This window comes from Gallus gallus, chromosome Z, assembly GCF_016699485.2.
Source record: "Gallus gallus isolate bGalGal1 chromosome Z, bGalGal1.mat.broiler.GRCg7b, whole genome shotgun sequence".
Lineage (NCBI taxonomy): Eukaryota > Metazoa > Chordata > Aves > Galliformes > Phasianidae > Gallus > Gallus gallus.
The window spans coordinates 8,476,435-8,490,381 of NC_052572.1; the positions used below are offsets into that span (position 1 = coordinate 8,476,435).

At 57.6% G+C, this 13,947-nt stretch overlaps 2 protein-coding genes across 8 annotated transcripts; one reads left to right on the plus strand and one right to left on the minus strand.

Annotated features, from left to right (window-relative positions):
• Positions 1–1,805: 1,805 nt before the first annotated feature.
• SIGMAR1 (sigma non-opioid intracellular receptor 1) lies at positions 1,806–4,871 on the minus strand. Of its 4 annotated transcripts, none has more exons than NM_001318004.2 (4): positions 4,645–4,871; positions 4,019–4,219; positions 3,801–3,893; positions 1,806–2,056 (listed from the first exon to the last, which is right to left on the minus strand). In NM_001318004.2, the coding sequence occupies exons 1-4, from the start codon at positions 4,790–4,792 to the stop codon at positions 2,004–2,006; spliced, it is 495 nt and encodes a 164-aa protein (NP_001304933.1). In that variant the 5' UTR covers positions 4,793–4,871; the 3' UTR covers positions 1,806–2,003. The 4 variants fall into 4 exon arrangements, with proteins under 4 accessions (NP_001304933.1, NP_001257486.3, XP_040511244.1 ...); NM_001270557.4 differs by lacking the exon at positions 1,806–2,056 and adding an exon at positions 2,548–3,528; XM_040655310.2 differs by lacking the exon at positions 1,806–2,056 and adding an exon at positions 2,548–3,528 and having other exon boundaries at positions 3,801–3,896.
• GALT (galactose-1-phosphate uridylyltransferase) lies at positions 4,791–9,278 on the plus strand. Of its 4 annotated transcripts, none has more exons than XM_040656611.2 (11): positions 4,944–5,027; positions 5,528–5,719; positions 5,778–5,875; positions 5,956–6,004; positions 6,104–6,233; positions 6,439–6,495; positions 6,772–6,894; positions 6,971–7,103; positions 7,287–7,370; positions 7,444–7,598; positions 7,685–9,278. In XM_040656611.2, the coding sequence occupies exons 2-11, from the start codon at positions 5,712–5,714 to the stop codon at positions 7,739–7,741; spliced, it is 894 nt and encodes a 297-aa protein (XP_040512545.1). In that variant the 5' UTR covers positions 4,944–5,027; positions 5,528–5,711; the 3' UTR covers positions 7,742–9,278. The 4 variants fall into 4 exon arrangements, with proteins under 4 accessions (XP_015132940.2, XP_040512545.1, XP_429060.5 ...); XM_429060.8 differs by having other exon boundaries at positions 5,550–5,719; positions 5,800–5,875; XM_015277454.3 differs by lacking the exon at positions 5,528–5,719 and having other exon boundaries at positions 4,791–5,027; positions 5,800–5,875.
• Positions 9,279–13,947: the final 4,669 nt, after the last annotated feature.

The window sequence follows — 13,947 nt, forward strand, 5'->3', positions numbered from 1 at the left end:
CACCTTGTGTATGTGTGTGTGTATGCAGGAAAATATGTGAATGCCTGGTGGGGGGGGGGGGGGGTGCCCTGCACTCGTGTGTGCGTGCAGATGGGCTATACTTGCACATGTATGTGTGTTGCACTGCAAAGGGTGTGTGTGTGTGTGCTGTGTGTGTTCATGCAGGGTGTCAGCACACGTACTTGTGTGTGAGCTCCTTGTGTGTGCATGTGTGTGTGTGAATGTGCAGGGCAGTCTGTGCAGATGGTGTGTGTGTGTGTGCACACGGTGCCAAGGTGTGCGTTCACCCCACGGGAGCAGAGCACATGCATACATTGTGCAGAGTTGTTCACATGCACACATGCAGCATTGTTGGAGGAGCTGAACATGCATGCTTTGTGTGTGTGCTTTGTATTTGTGCACGTTTTCACACATTGGGGACAATGATGTGTTTACCTGGACATGCTGAGGCTGGGTGTGTGCGGTTTGTGTGCTTATCTGCAGCAATCCGTGTCGGGAGGGGTGGGCGTGTGCTCTATGTGCACAGGTAGGTGTGCACACGTGTGTCGGGGGGGGGAGGCTGGGGTGCACCCTGTCCCTGGGTGGTACAAAGGGGAGGCTGAAGCCAGTGACAATCGCTGAGCCCTGACCCGCAGAACGAGCCCTGCCCATGGGCTGGGGCCAGGACCCGCAGCATCCCGCAGCCCCTGCCCTTGAGCTGCCTCCCTCTGCAGGAGCAGCGGCTGCTCACCACGGTGCTGCTTGGGGCTCGTGCGGCAGTGCAGCACTCCGACCCTGCAGGGCCCCTGGACGCTGTTTATCTTTGCACAGGAGATAAAGCAGCTGTTGGCCATCCCAATTCGGGGTTGGACAGCTGTAACCCGCCTCGGCCCATCCTTTCCCGGCACTTCCAGCACCAGATTATGGGTTGCAGCCTCCCCCTCCCCTCCCCCCTCTCCCTCCCCATTTGGTGCACCCAAGGGTGCTGGCACCCCCTGTGCTATGCTGTGCCCATCCACTTGTGCACCAGGCTGAGGTATCCCCCGTCACTTCATGGGGACCATACCCATTTGGACCTGCAAGGGCTGTGTTCCCTCCACCTGCTCTGCATTGTGTACTGCTGGGATCTGGCAGTGCTGGAGAGAACAGAGAAATCCCCCAGACAAATGTGTATCGATGGCTGCGGTGGAGGCGGCACAGGTAGATACTGTAGGTATAGACGGGCACAGCAGACAGCAGAGCAGATTGAGAGATACTCTGAGCAGAGAGATACTGCAGGAGGAATCGGGAGATAGATCCTGTGGGCTGATCGATACCCACTGTGTGTGAAGGGACAGCAAGATAGAGCAGGCTGCAGCGGGAAGGTATGTGTTGGGCAGCGAAGTGCATTTGTCCTGTGACGGCTCTGAGGAGCTGCAGCTGAACCCACATCACAGAGTCTCTTTGGCCACCTCTGAGGTGCCCTGGGATCCCCACCTGGCTTCTGCGTGCCAAAAGCTGCAGCTCTCACACGTGTCCGGGTCACTTGGTGCTTGGGTGCAGGCAGCTGAAGGGCTCTGACCACAAGCCCCAGCCTCAGGACAGGGGCTGTGCTTGAGTTGGTGGCAGCAGGGGAGTGCACACCCTGCTCTGTGCCTCAGCTTGCCCATATGAATCAAACGGTGATTAAGGACAACCCCTCCCCAGTGGCACTCACTGAAACCCCTCGAGCTGCTCGCTTCCTCTGCTGAACACACCCAGGGGTGATAAGGGCACCCCTGGAGCAGCCCCACGGGGACCCCTGCTCACCACGGCGTTATTGACACAGGCGCTACGGAAAACACTGCTGAGATTGTTCACACTAATGTTATTTAGCAGCAATATTTCCGTAATAAAAGAAATCAATGGGCAAGAGAAAAGACCTGTCCAGAGCTTTGATTTTCTCATTTTAATGGCATACTTATTTACTCCCACCAGCGTGCCCATCGGATTTTCATTACGTGGCCTTCGCTGTAAGTGGAGCGGTATTGATACGAGCTGCTGAGTTAGCGCCTTCCTGCACGGGCCAGAGCAGGATCACTCATGTTCCTCAACAGGCCTGCGGAGCACACACATAAACACAGGAATGTGCACATGTGTGCATGTGCATACACATGTGCACTTGAACGGGACATGTGCACAGAGGTGCACGAACACACGCACACAGCTTTTCTGCTTACACACATCCATACACATGCTCAATATGCTGTGCACACTTTTCTGACCATATAGATGCATGATTGCTCTGCATATGCATACATATACACATACCTGTCCTCTACCCACCTGCATGCTTTTAATCACACACACCTGTACACTGTTAATGCATATGCATACAGAGCCCTGCTTGCACCCCTCCACACATGTGCACAGCCCACGCACCCCAGGATCACCTCCCATGCCCTTCTCACACCCATGTGCATACACTCTGCTCTTCCCACGCTCCTGCCAATCCCTCTGCACCGTTGTGCCCCCATAGCTGTCCCAAGGACCCCCACTCCAGACCCAGCCCCATATGGGGGCTCTGCACACACCAGACACCCAAGCAGGTGGGATGACGATGTTTATTACTGCCATCTCTTTTGGGGTGACAAGAGACAATGCAGCCCATGCACAGGGCTGCCAGTTGGAGGGATAAGGAGAGATGTACTGCAGGCTGGTGGCCTGGGGACAGGGATTATTTTGGGAACACAACAGAGCTGGAAGCCCTCTGCTTCATGGGCATGGGGCCGTGAGCAGAGTGCACACCCCCACTCGGCCGGGAACCCTGCTGGCTCTCAGCCAGGCGAAGTGTTTTGAGGGGCGAAGTCCCATCCTGAGCTGATTCAGAGTTCTGGGCACCCACAGACACTCAGTATGTGCACAGCCCAGAGGCCACGCTTGGTTAAGGCGACAGATGGTGGCTGTCCCCACTGGGGGGAAAGCAAGGGGGAGGCACAAAGAAGGGATCTCTTCCACCCAAGGGGGAGGTGACACAGCGGGGATAGGTGCCAGGACAGATCTTCAGCGCAGAGGCTGATCATCCCCATACTGCCTGGGCGTCCTCCCCTGGTGTCTGGGGACATCGTGTGCTGCCAGCACCCGGGAGCCACAGTGGGAGCTGCCAGCTGGACACTGTGCTCTGTGCTGACCACAGCCGCGGCTGTCTGCTAGCCTGGATGGCACACGGGGAACCTCCCAGGGGCTGCCTGGTGCTGGATTCACCAGTGTCCTCATCCCCAGGTCTGGGGATCTGCAGCCCAGAGAAGAGAGGGAGGAGGAGGAAGGGGAAGGAAGGCTGTTGGGGCACACTGTCTAGCCAGGCTCAGCAGCCCAAAGTGCTGAAGAAGGCACTGGCTTCCAGGAGGAGGCCCTTGGTGTAGGCGCGCAGGGTGTAGAAGAGGGTGATGAAGTCCTGAGTGCTGAAGAGGGTGTCTGCCAGTGCGAAGGCAAGCGTGGAGGGGACAAAGCCTCGGCCATACTCCACCATCCAGGTGCCCGCACTCCACTGCACTGACGTGGCCTCTCCTGCCTGGTGCACGATGGTGTCCCCTGCCAACACAAATGGCATCGTTCCCAGTAGCTGTCCCACATCATGCCCAAGGCGAAGATGTGTGGGGCTGGGAGATGCAGTGCTCGGTCCCTCCCCATCCCTTCCCTGTGGCCAGCAGCCACCTCTCTATTACTGACACCATTATGGTGCAGGGAAAATGGAGCGCCTCATCCCCTTCTCTAGGCTCTTGCCAGCTGGAAGGAAGAGGCTCTGTGACAGTGCAGAGTGGCCATACTGCAGGATGGGGATACAGCCCTCGTGTCATACTTACCGGGATAATAAATCTCACTTCTAGTGGTTCCCTCTTTCCACTGCCGGAAGGTGCCTGAGATGATAGTGTCGTAGATTTCTGCCCAGTAGCGACCTGCTAAGGGCAAAGCACCACTCATCATGGCCCTGTAGGGATGAGAGGGCTGCCAGCCCCTGGGATGGACAGTCCCAGAAGGAGAGAGGCTAAAAGAGCACACAGACCCCTCCTGCCCCACGCACCTGAGTGTCCCCCAGTGTCGATGGCAGTCCCGAAGAGCAGCACGTACTCAGTGAGGGAGGCATGCAGCAGGCACATGGAGCCCATCCAGCCGCCCGCGTTCACAAACACCCACTGCAGGTCCTCGTCAGGCAGGATGTGGCCCGGGTGTTTCTTCCGCAGCTCCACGATGATCTTGGAGAAAGCCAGCTCATGATCCAGCCCTGCAGTACCGGGGTCAGCCTGAATCCCCGGCACAGACCAAGCCCTAACAGCCCCCCTACCCTGCATCCTTAGCCACGGGGTCCTGGCACGGCCTTTGGTGGCTCTGTCTGGAGGAGAACACTCCTTTCCCCGTCCCAGCCCCGGTGCCTCCCCAGTTGGTGGAGAAGGATGTATGGGACTGAGAGCCCCAGGGCCCACCCTTGGCATCAGCTACAGCGGGATCCCGAGGTGACGGCGGCCCTGTCCCAGTAGCGTGCAGCCCCCTGCTGTGACCCTACGGGACTCCCCATGGGAGCTGATGCCCGTCCCATCCCACTGCCCCCCAGCACCAAAACCTCCCGCCCCCACTCCCCTACCGCTGCTCCCTTCCTGACCCTTTTCCCCTTCTCGGTTCCGCTTCCCGTCTCCCCCCACCCCCACATACCCGCGTGGTGCCGGGCGAGCTCGGCGATCTCGGCGGGCTGGAACTCGTACCGCTTGCAGGCCAGCCAGCCCCGCAGCCCCTGCAGCAGCAAGGCAAACGCTCCCAGCCCCAGCCCGACCCGCAGCACCCACGGCCCCGCCACCCCCATGCCGCCGCTCCTCTCCGCGCCGCTCCGCTCCGCGCCGCGCCGCGCCGCTCCGCCCCGCCCGCGGGGACGACCCGGGACCGCCCCGTCGAGGCCACGCCGCTCCCGGCCGCAGCGCTGCGCCGGCGCGAAGGGGCGGGACGGAGCCGGGACCGCCCGGCGGGGACGGGGCTTCCGGGTGGCGGCGGAGGGATGGAGTCGGCGGCGGGGGGAGGCGGAGGCGGCTTCCGTGCCAGCGGTACGGCGGGGCCGGGGAGCGCGGGGTGGGGAGGAGGGGCAGTTCCCGGCCCGCTCGTGGCATCCACTCGCGTCCCCCGCTTCTGTCGCCCGTTCGTGTCCCGCCGCTCGTGTCCCCGCACATGTCCTTCACCCCACTCGAGTCCCACCACCCGTGTTCCTCGTTAGGTGTCCCCCACCCCACTCGTGCTCCCACGCTCAAGTCCCCCACATCGAGTTCTCCCACTCGTGTCCTCACAGTAGTCTCCCCCCCCATCTTCCCCTGCCTCACACTCCTCCACTTACGTCCCTTTCAGTCGTGCCCCACTTGTGTCACCAAACCCATGCCCGTCACTCGTGTCACCTGCTCGTGACCACCCTACCCGTGTCCCCCAGCAGTGACCCCACTTATGTTCCCCCACTCATCTCTTTGCACACTCCTGCCCATGGCCCACCTGTGGCTCCCACTCGCGTCCCCCCAGTCACGTCCCTCAGGAGTGACCCCCACTCACGCCCCCTCAGTGACCCCGCTGCCATCCCACAGAGCACCAGCACTGCCGCTACAACCCTCTGCGGGATGAGTGGGTGCTGGTGTCCGCGCACCGCGTGAAGCGGCCCTGGCAGGGACAGCTGGAGAAGCCCCCCCCCGAGGACGTGCCCCGCTGGGACCCCAAGAACCCTCTCTGCCCTGGGGCCACCCGGGCCAATGGCGAGGTACCACGGGGCACCCTGACCCTGTTTCCCCCTCTGAGCCTCACACCTCCGTCCCCAGACTCCATTTCTCACCCCTACAGGTGAACCCACACTATGAGGGCACCTTTGTCTTCCCCAATGACTTCCCCGCGTTGCAGCCTGATGCTCCCGAGCCTGGTAACTCCTGCAGGGGTTCTGGGGGGCTGTAGGGGCGTGGATGCTGCCCGAATCCCCTCCCTATTCTCTGTCCCCCCCAGATGAAGGTGACCACCCTCTGTTCCGAGCAGCAGCTGCCCGGGGTGTGTGGTGAGTACTGCCAGCTCTGGGAACAGGCAGCTCTGTTGCTTTCCTTTTTGCTCCTGTTCTGATTTTTGGGCTGTCACCCATGGGAGGCTTTTTCCCCAGCAAGGTGATGTGCTTCCACCCACACTCCGACCTGACGCTGCCCCTCATGTCGCTGCTGGAGATCCGGGCAGTGATTGATGCGTGGGCAGAGCTGGAGGCAGAGCTGGGGGCCTCCTACCCCTGGGTGCAGGTCTGTGGGGACAGGGGACGTGTCCCCGTCCCTGGGGGCACACGGGGGAGGTGCTGCTGGAGCCCCATGGCTGGGTCCCTCGTCCCCTGTGCATCAGGGTTCTGCTCTCCTGTGCTGCTTTCCCCCTGTGCTGGGGACAGCATTTTTTCCCCGCAGCAGGGACGGGGGTGCTGTCACCCGTCCCCCTACACTGCTTCCTCCACAGATCTTCGAGAACAAAGGGGCGATGATGGGCTGCTCCAACCCACACCCGCACTGCCAGGTGAGGCTGTGACTCCAGGGGCGACTCTAGGACAAAGACCCCTGGAAGATGGGAGCGCGGTGGGGTCAGTCCCCTTCTTGTCCCCTCTCTGCTGGGGACTGTCCCTTGTGGTTGCTGCATGTTGGACTGCCCACCTGGTGGCAGCACGGAACCGTGGTTGGTCGGCTGTAGGGTTGGCTTTAGGTGCTGTGGTGTGAGCCTGCAGTGCCTGGTCAGGGATGTGATGTGGCCAGCACGTTGGGGACAGGTGACAGCACAGCCCTGTGTCCCTGCCAGGTGTGGGCCAGCAGCTTCCTCCCCAACGAGGCACGCCTGGAGGAGCGGACGCAGCGGCAGCACCACAGCCAGCATGGTGTGCCCATGCTGCTGGAGTACGCTGAGCAGGAGGCTCAGCGAAAGGTGAGGACGTGGCTGTCACCCTGTCCCTAAGTGTGGGATGTCCCTGTCCCCGTCCCCTGAGCTCTGTGTCCCACAGGAGCGGCTGGTGGTGGAGAACGAGGACTGGCTGGTGGTTGTACCCTACTGGGCCACCTGGCCTTTCCAGACCCTGCTCCTGCCCCGCCGCCATGTCCTCCGCCTGCGGGACCTGTGTGACAGCGAGAGGGACAGTGAGTGATGCCCGGGGCTGCTTTTTGGGAGGGAGCTCTATGGGGTTTTGTGGCAGTGAAGGATGTGGTGCTCCATGCTCTTGGGGTGCTGTTTTGGAGAGCGGCCGGCACATCCTTCATCCCCTGGTGTCACTGGGGGTCCTGGCCAGCTCTGGGTGTGCTCACTGCCCCCCGACCCCACAGGCCTGGCCTCCATCATGCGGCGGCTGCTGATCAAGTATGACAACCTCTTCCAAGTCTCCTTCCCCTACTCCATGGGCTGGCATGGTGAGTGCCCCCTCTCCTCTGCCCCTCTGTCCTCATCTCTCCCATTGCACACCTGACCCCATATCCCGCTCAGGAGCCCCTACAGGCCCCCACCTGCAGGAGGACTGTGGGCACTGGCAGCTCCATGCCCATTACTACCCGCCGCTGCTCCGCTCCGCCACCGTCCGCAAGTTCATGGTGGGCTACGAGATGCTGGCACAGGCACAGCGGGACCTCACCCCTGAGCAGGTGGGGAGCTGGGCCTGGCAGGGGGAGCTCGGTTTGTGGCCTGGCTGCTTGCTGAGCTGCCCCAGCCTCGTGTCTGGTCCCTGCAGGCTGCAGAGCGGCTGAGAGCCCTTCCCGAGGTGCACTACAAGCTGAAGCCTCAGTAGACGGTGCGTGGTGCTGCCCAGACCTGAGGTGCAGTGGAGGGCTCAGCCAAGGCCTTTCAGCTTCTTCTGAGCTTCCTCATGGACTGTGGCTTCCCCCGCCCTTATCCTGCCACATCCCTGCACAGTCACAATGCTGAAGGGTTTGCCTTCCTCCCAGTCTGGTCTTACTGGTGGAACCGGGAGCAGTGCCCAATAAACCTACAAGCAAAGTGCCTCTGGCTGTGCCCTGCTGGCTTCTGGCCTGTTAGGAGGAACCCCAGCTGCTTGGGGGGGGGTAACCTGGGGGCTGCAGGGGATGAGCTGCTCGCCACTGTCTCTGCATTGCCTCCTTGTCCTCCCTGGGGGGAGCTCTGGGCCTGCTGAGCTGCCTTGCAGGCTGAGGAGCAGGAGGCTGCCTCAGGTACATCCATCTCCTAGGCAGGGGTGGAGGCTGGCAAACACTGCTCCTGTTCCTTCTCACCATCTGGGGACACAACCATCATCCTGCGTGCCTGGGTACTCAGGATGCAGAGTGGGGCTGGATGCAGCGTGTGAGCTGGGGGATGCAGCAGGCAGCTCTGTGGTCTGCATCCCCCTGCAGCCCCATCCACTCTGATGCCCCACAGCTGTTCCAGGGGTTTGTCCCGTGGGGATGCCCAGTGCATGGAGCACCATCTGCCGCCACATCCTCATGCAATTCTATTTTAATTGTCACCAAAGAGCCATTCTCATAACTCCCTAATGAGGCCCATAGTGTTTTGAAGTCTGAGAGTGGTCCCCTGGGGGCCAGAAATCTCTTGCAAGCAGGGAGATTCTCCTCTACAGGACTAATCTGCTACTTCCAAGACAGCACCTTGTGGGAAGTGCCACGTGTCCCTGTCTATGCATTGTTCCCACATCTCTGCCTGTGGAAGGCTGGATGCTGTCTCCATCCTCCCCGTGATGTCCCCATACCTCCTCCTGAAGTCCCCATCACCTCCAGTGTCCCCATCCTCACTCCTCTGTCCCTATCCCCTCTAGTGTTCCTGATGACCCCATCGCAGAGCCCATGAGACATCCCTACCATAATTCCACACGTGTCCCCCATGCCCAGCAGGTCCCAGAATTTTGGGGAGGAGGTGGTGGATGGCAGCATGTCGGGGTGATGATCCACCACCCCTGCATCCCCCCATTCCCCTTCTTCCTCACAACAAGTGCACGCTCACGGCAATCACAGACCCTGCCCGGCTCTTCCCCAGGGCCCTGGAAAAGTGGCAATGAATTGGCTTAAATGTGGGAATCCAGATTGGGGTAATTAGCCGCCGAACCGGTTGTAACGAGGCTCGTCACCCCCCTGCACGCGCAGTTAGCTCTGATTTAATAGCCCACCGGCTCTCAGCCCGGGCCGCTGTGCGTCAGCCCGGGGCCGTAAATGAAACTTGCAGTAAGTCAAGCGGTATTAAACTTTACAGTCACCGTCTTTAAAAACGAGACTCTTTCTCTAATAAATCAGAGCAAGTGGGATTGTAAATATCAGGGCAGGATCTGTATTGCTTAATTAAACAGAACCTAATGAACAGCCTGTTTGTTGTGTTGTGATTTAGGGTGGAAGCCGGGGAGATGGTGTGTGCCGAGGAGCGCAGGTACTGCTGAAATAATGCTGAGACACTGTGAGGGCTTCGTTTTGTTTAATTTCTTCTTTTTCTTTCCCCACAAAAAAAAAAGCAAAAGATTCAAGGGGGGGCATCAGATGGATTTGTAGGAGGAAAGGAATGGCTTGCTAGGGGCCCGGTACCTTTAAGTGGGGTGTGAAGGGATGGGAAAACACAGCCAGGAGAGATGCAGCCATGCTTGCATCACGGGGAGGGTGTGATTTGGGGAGGTGAGATGGAGCTGGGTGCAGGATCCTTGCTGTGACCCTGAGTGCTGCCAGCTCTGCACAGCCCCCAGCCCCGCTGTCTGCAGGCTCAGCGTGACGTTGTCACAGTGCATGGGGCCCCTTTGGTGCCAGCTCTGAAGCCCAAACCCCGCTGCCCCCAGAGCTCCTCCCTCCCTCCCAGCACAGGTGAGACAATAAATACTGCGTGAAAGAACTTAATCTGTGACCAGAGCGTTTTAATCAGGGAAAAAGAAAAAAAAAAAGAAGGTATTAGTGCAGGCCTGCTGGCTCCTGCCAAACTGCACTTTTACTGTCCCTGCCGGTACAGGGTTTATGGCTGTCATTTCATTCCAGTTTTACTGTTGTTTTTGCCTTTATTGTTGAGTTTCCCCTTGCCTCCAGTTGCCTGTGATTGAATTGATGGAGGGGGGGATAGAGGAGGAGGAGGAGGAAGGGAGAGGTGAAGGCCCTGTTGCTCCTGGGGAAAGGGAGCAGCCCAAACCCCTCTGTTTCTATCTGAAAGATACCGTCAGGCACTTAACGTGAAAAGTAATTACAAAAATTTAAGCAGATGCTGAACGCCCTCGTGCCCTGCAGCAATCAGCTCCCTGCTAAGGACAGCCCTGGTATGCCAAGCAGAATGAAAACCAAAACCCCAAATCCCCCCAGAACTGCACTTGGCACAGCACCCAGCTTATCCTGGGCAGCCCAGAGCATCGCTGGGTGTCTGGGCTCTGTCTGGGCTCCAGGATTTCAGCCCCATGTAATCTTATTTGTTACGCACCTGAAACGGGCAGTGATGGAGCTGCGTCGCCCTGCAGAAACCACGTGGGCAGTAAGCAGGGAGTCCCCCCATCACCCCAAGTTTCCTGGTGCTGAGGACATACCGCTCCGCCATGAAGCACCCTCATAAATAACCCCCTGCTGCTTTTGAACCCTTCTCTGCCCCATTTTCAAGTTCCCCCAAGGATCAGGGATGCTCGAAAAGCAACCAGCAGATTCCAGCTGCTTCTGCTGCGTGTCAGTAGCAGCAAGACCTATCCCAGCTCCTTAGAAACGCTGGCACAGGAGAACAGAAAGGCACCCCTTGCCCCTGCCAGCATCCGAGCCCCCCTCCCACCCCCCAACCTGGATCAGCCGTCGCATCGGGGACTTGCAGTGATTATGATAAAACCTGCAGGACACCAAGGGCATCACTATGATTTGTGCTGTCTAAATGTTAATCAGAATAATAATGCCTATTGAGACAGCTGTTTTAAAAGGCTGTGATGTCGGAGTAAAAATTCCAATAAAACTCTATTAGCCCTTCCTCGTTACACTAATGGTGCCTGCTGCTAAAAGCCCCCCGCTATAGACACCCGTATTAATGGGCTTATTACAGGAAATAAAATCCAAGCCTGAACATTACAGCGAAGCCTGATTAATTCAGCAAGGTAATCTTTTCCTTTTCCCTTTTTCCTTTTTTTTTTTTTCTTTCCCTGCCCTCCTCTCTCCCTTTTCTCCCCTCCACCCTTCAGTTAATGAAATGTTCTCCTTGAAGTGCCAGCTGTGTAGCTTTGCATGGAGTTTGGTGACATTTTTAAACTTATTTTGTCGGTGTGGAGAAGAAGGGCTCCTGGGGGACATCCATCAGAGCTGGTGATGCAGCAGTGCAGGGTGACAGGGGCTGTCCCATGGTTGGCCATGATTTGGTCACCAGCCCTGCTGCTCGTCCCCAGGTCTGCTGCTGCCATGCCCAGCGTGTGGTGCGAGGCAGAAATCCAGGGCATGCACATGGCTGCTCGTCCAGCCTATAAATAACTTCCATAAAAATCCTCTTCCCAGCCTCTTTGTGTGCAGCCAAACCCTGCCAATGGCAGAGGAGACGGCATCTATTTTATGGGCGGCTGGAAGCAGGCTTTGCATTTTTCTGGCTCGTGTAATCCCACAGGTACTCTTGTTTCTTCTCTTTTTTAACAGCCTTTTGCTTCACGTTCCTCCCAGCCACATTCAATTATGGCCTCCGCTCCTGCTGCCCAGGAAAGGAGAGGGGAGAGGGATGGAGGGAAGGAAGGAGAAACAAGGAAGGTGCAGTATCAGTTTGTGCCCTGTCCTAGGAAGCCTGGTGAGATACACAGATCGCCGCCTGGTAATGACTGCATTTATTAGCCTCATTACTTTTACCGACTGCAATGAGGAGATCCTGGGAGCCCCTGGGTGTTCCTGGTGGCCGGGCGTCCGCATCTCCCCATCACCGTGGGCTGATGTGATCTCTGTGTGATGCTGAGTGCTGCCAACTCCTATCTTCTGAGCCTGCATGGCAGAGAATTCCTCCCAAATCTGCAGCAGCCTTTGAGTTAACCACCCTGCACACTGCAGGCATCCCTTATTGCTTGTATGGTGGACACAGCCAGTGCCAATATACCCTGCAGCCGTGTCCCCCCACCGACAGCTGTCAGCATCAGCCCCTCAGCTCTCCTTGCCCAGGGGTTTGCTGTGGTCGCTGCCCCATCGCAGTCCTTACTCTGCTGTCAGGTGGTGAAGGCAATGGTCCCTGTGGGCTGGTGAGCAAGGAGGAGAAAATACAGGGGAAGGGAAGAGAGGGGAAAAAAAAATCAATTTAGTTGCAATAAAGCCTCTTACTGTATTAGCTGCTAATCCACAAATACACAAACACACAGAGGGAGTCCTTGGAATAAAGGCATTTAATTATGCTATTTGCTCGAAGCTGGCTCAGAATGGTCTGATATGATGGCGAAGCAGGCACAGGAGGATCCAGGGAGATGCTGGGACCTTCCCCTTCATTGTAGGCCATGCAGCAGTGCTGTTCCCCTCCACGGGGACATGGGTCGCCTCTCTGTCCACCCCCAGGCCTCCCCAAGGTCCCTGTGGGGGCCACCTCTGGGTCTGGAGAGGGTTGGAATGGGTGCTCCCAGCCGGAACAGCACTGTGGGCATCATGGGGCTGTTTGCTCTTTCTTCCTCTCTTTTTCTCACTTCCTTGTGGGAGGGGTCTGTGGGGGGGCTATAACTCTTCTCCACTCCTGTTTGATCTGCCAGCGGGCTCAGCAGGGGAAGACCCTGCCTCGGCAGGCTGCCCATGAGATAAAAGGCATAGAGGGCCCAGCCAAGACATTTTTTCCACTGTTCTCCCACCCGTTCACCCCTTCCTCCATCCCCCCGGTTTTCTTGGCAGAGGACGAAAAGGGAAAATGAGCGTACGCCTTTCAAAGCCCTTCTTCTTTCAATATTGAACGGGGCCTGGATCCCCTTCTGGATGCTGGATTGCTGGCATTCCCGCTCCCCACGCAGCCTAAACTGTAACAGCTGAGGGCTGAGGGTGACAGCCGGGGGCTGCCAGCATGTACCCCAACTGAAGGCAACCAAGGGGCAAAGTCCAGTGGGAAAGAGCAGCCCAAAGTTGGCATGGCTCTACTGCCCCGAGGTGCTCACCGGGATGCAGGAATCCCATCCAGCCCCAAGCAGGGATTACAACCATGCTGAGACCTGGCGGGGCACAGCTCAGCTCCGCCTGCAGCTTCAGACCCAGCTGATTGTTTCACTTTAACGTTTTCCAGAGATTTTCTTTTGATGTCACCCTTTTCTACTTGATTTCTTTTTTCCTTTTTTTTTTTTTTTTGGAAGATGATAATGATCTTCCATTTCCAAATGAAAAGTCATTTGGCACTCATGGGGGAAAAAAAAAAGATTTATTTTTTCATTTAAAGCTGTTGAAACAGGATAGTTAAACCACTGCATGTCTTGTGTCTTTCTTTTTTTTTCCTTCCCCACAAGGTTTTTGAAAAGAGAAATTCCTCTGAAGTGACTTTTTCTTGGGAATTGTTTTGATGAACGGGCATTTTTTGGGTGAAGAAGCATTTCTGTCCAATGTGCCAGGCCATACTGAGGCAAAGGGCAGGAGCGGAGGGGCCTGATGCAGAGAGGAGGGAGGTGGGCAGAGGCAGGAACCTGATTTTGGCATTTCTCCGATTGTCTGGAGAAGTCCATCTTCCAGGAGTTTATGTGGAAGAATGTGGAAGGCAGGTAGGTGGTTAGAGGCAGCCAGCGTGGCTTCACCAATGGCAAAGCGTGCCTGACTGATCTGGTGGCCTTCTAGGATGGAGTGATGGCACTGGGGGACAAGAGAAGAGCAACAGATGCTGTCTACCTGGACTTGTGCAAGGCCTTTGGTCTGGTCCCCCAAAACACGCGAGCCACTAAACTGGGGATGTGGATTTGATTGGTGGACTGTTAGAGGGATAAGTTATTAGAATGGGAAATTGGCTGGATATCCACATCCAAGAAGTCACAGTCAGTGGCTCAGTGTCCAGGTAGGAGTCAGTAACCAACGGTGTCCCTCAGGAGTCTGTGCTGGGACCAGTACTATTCAG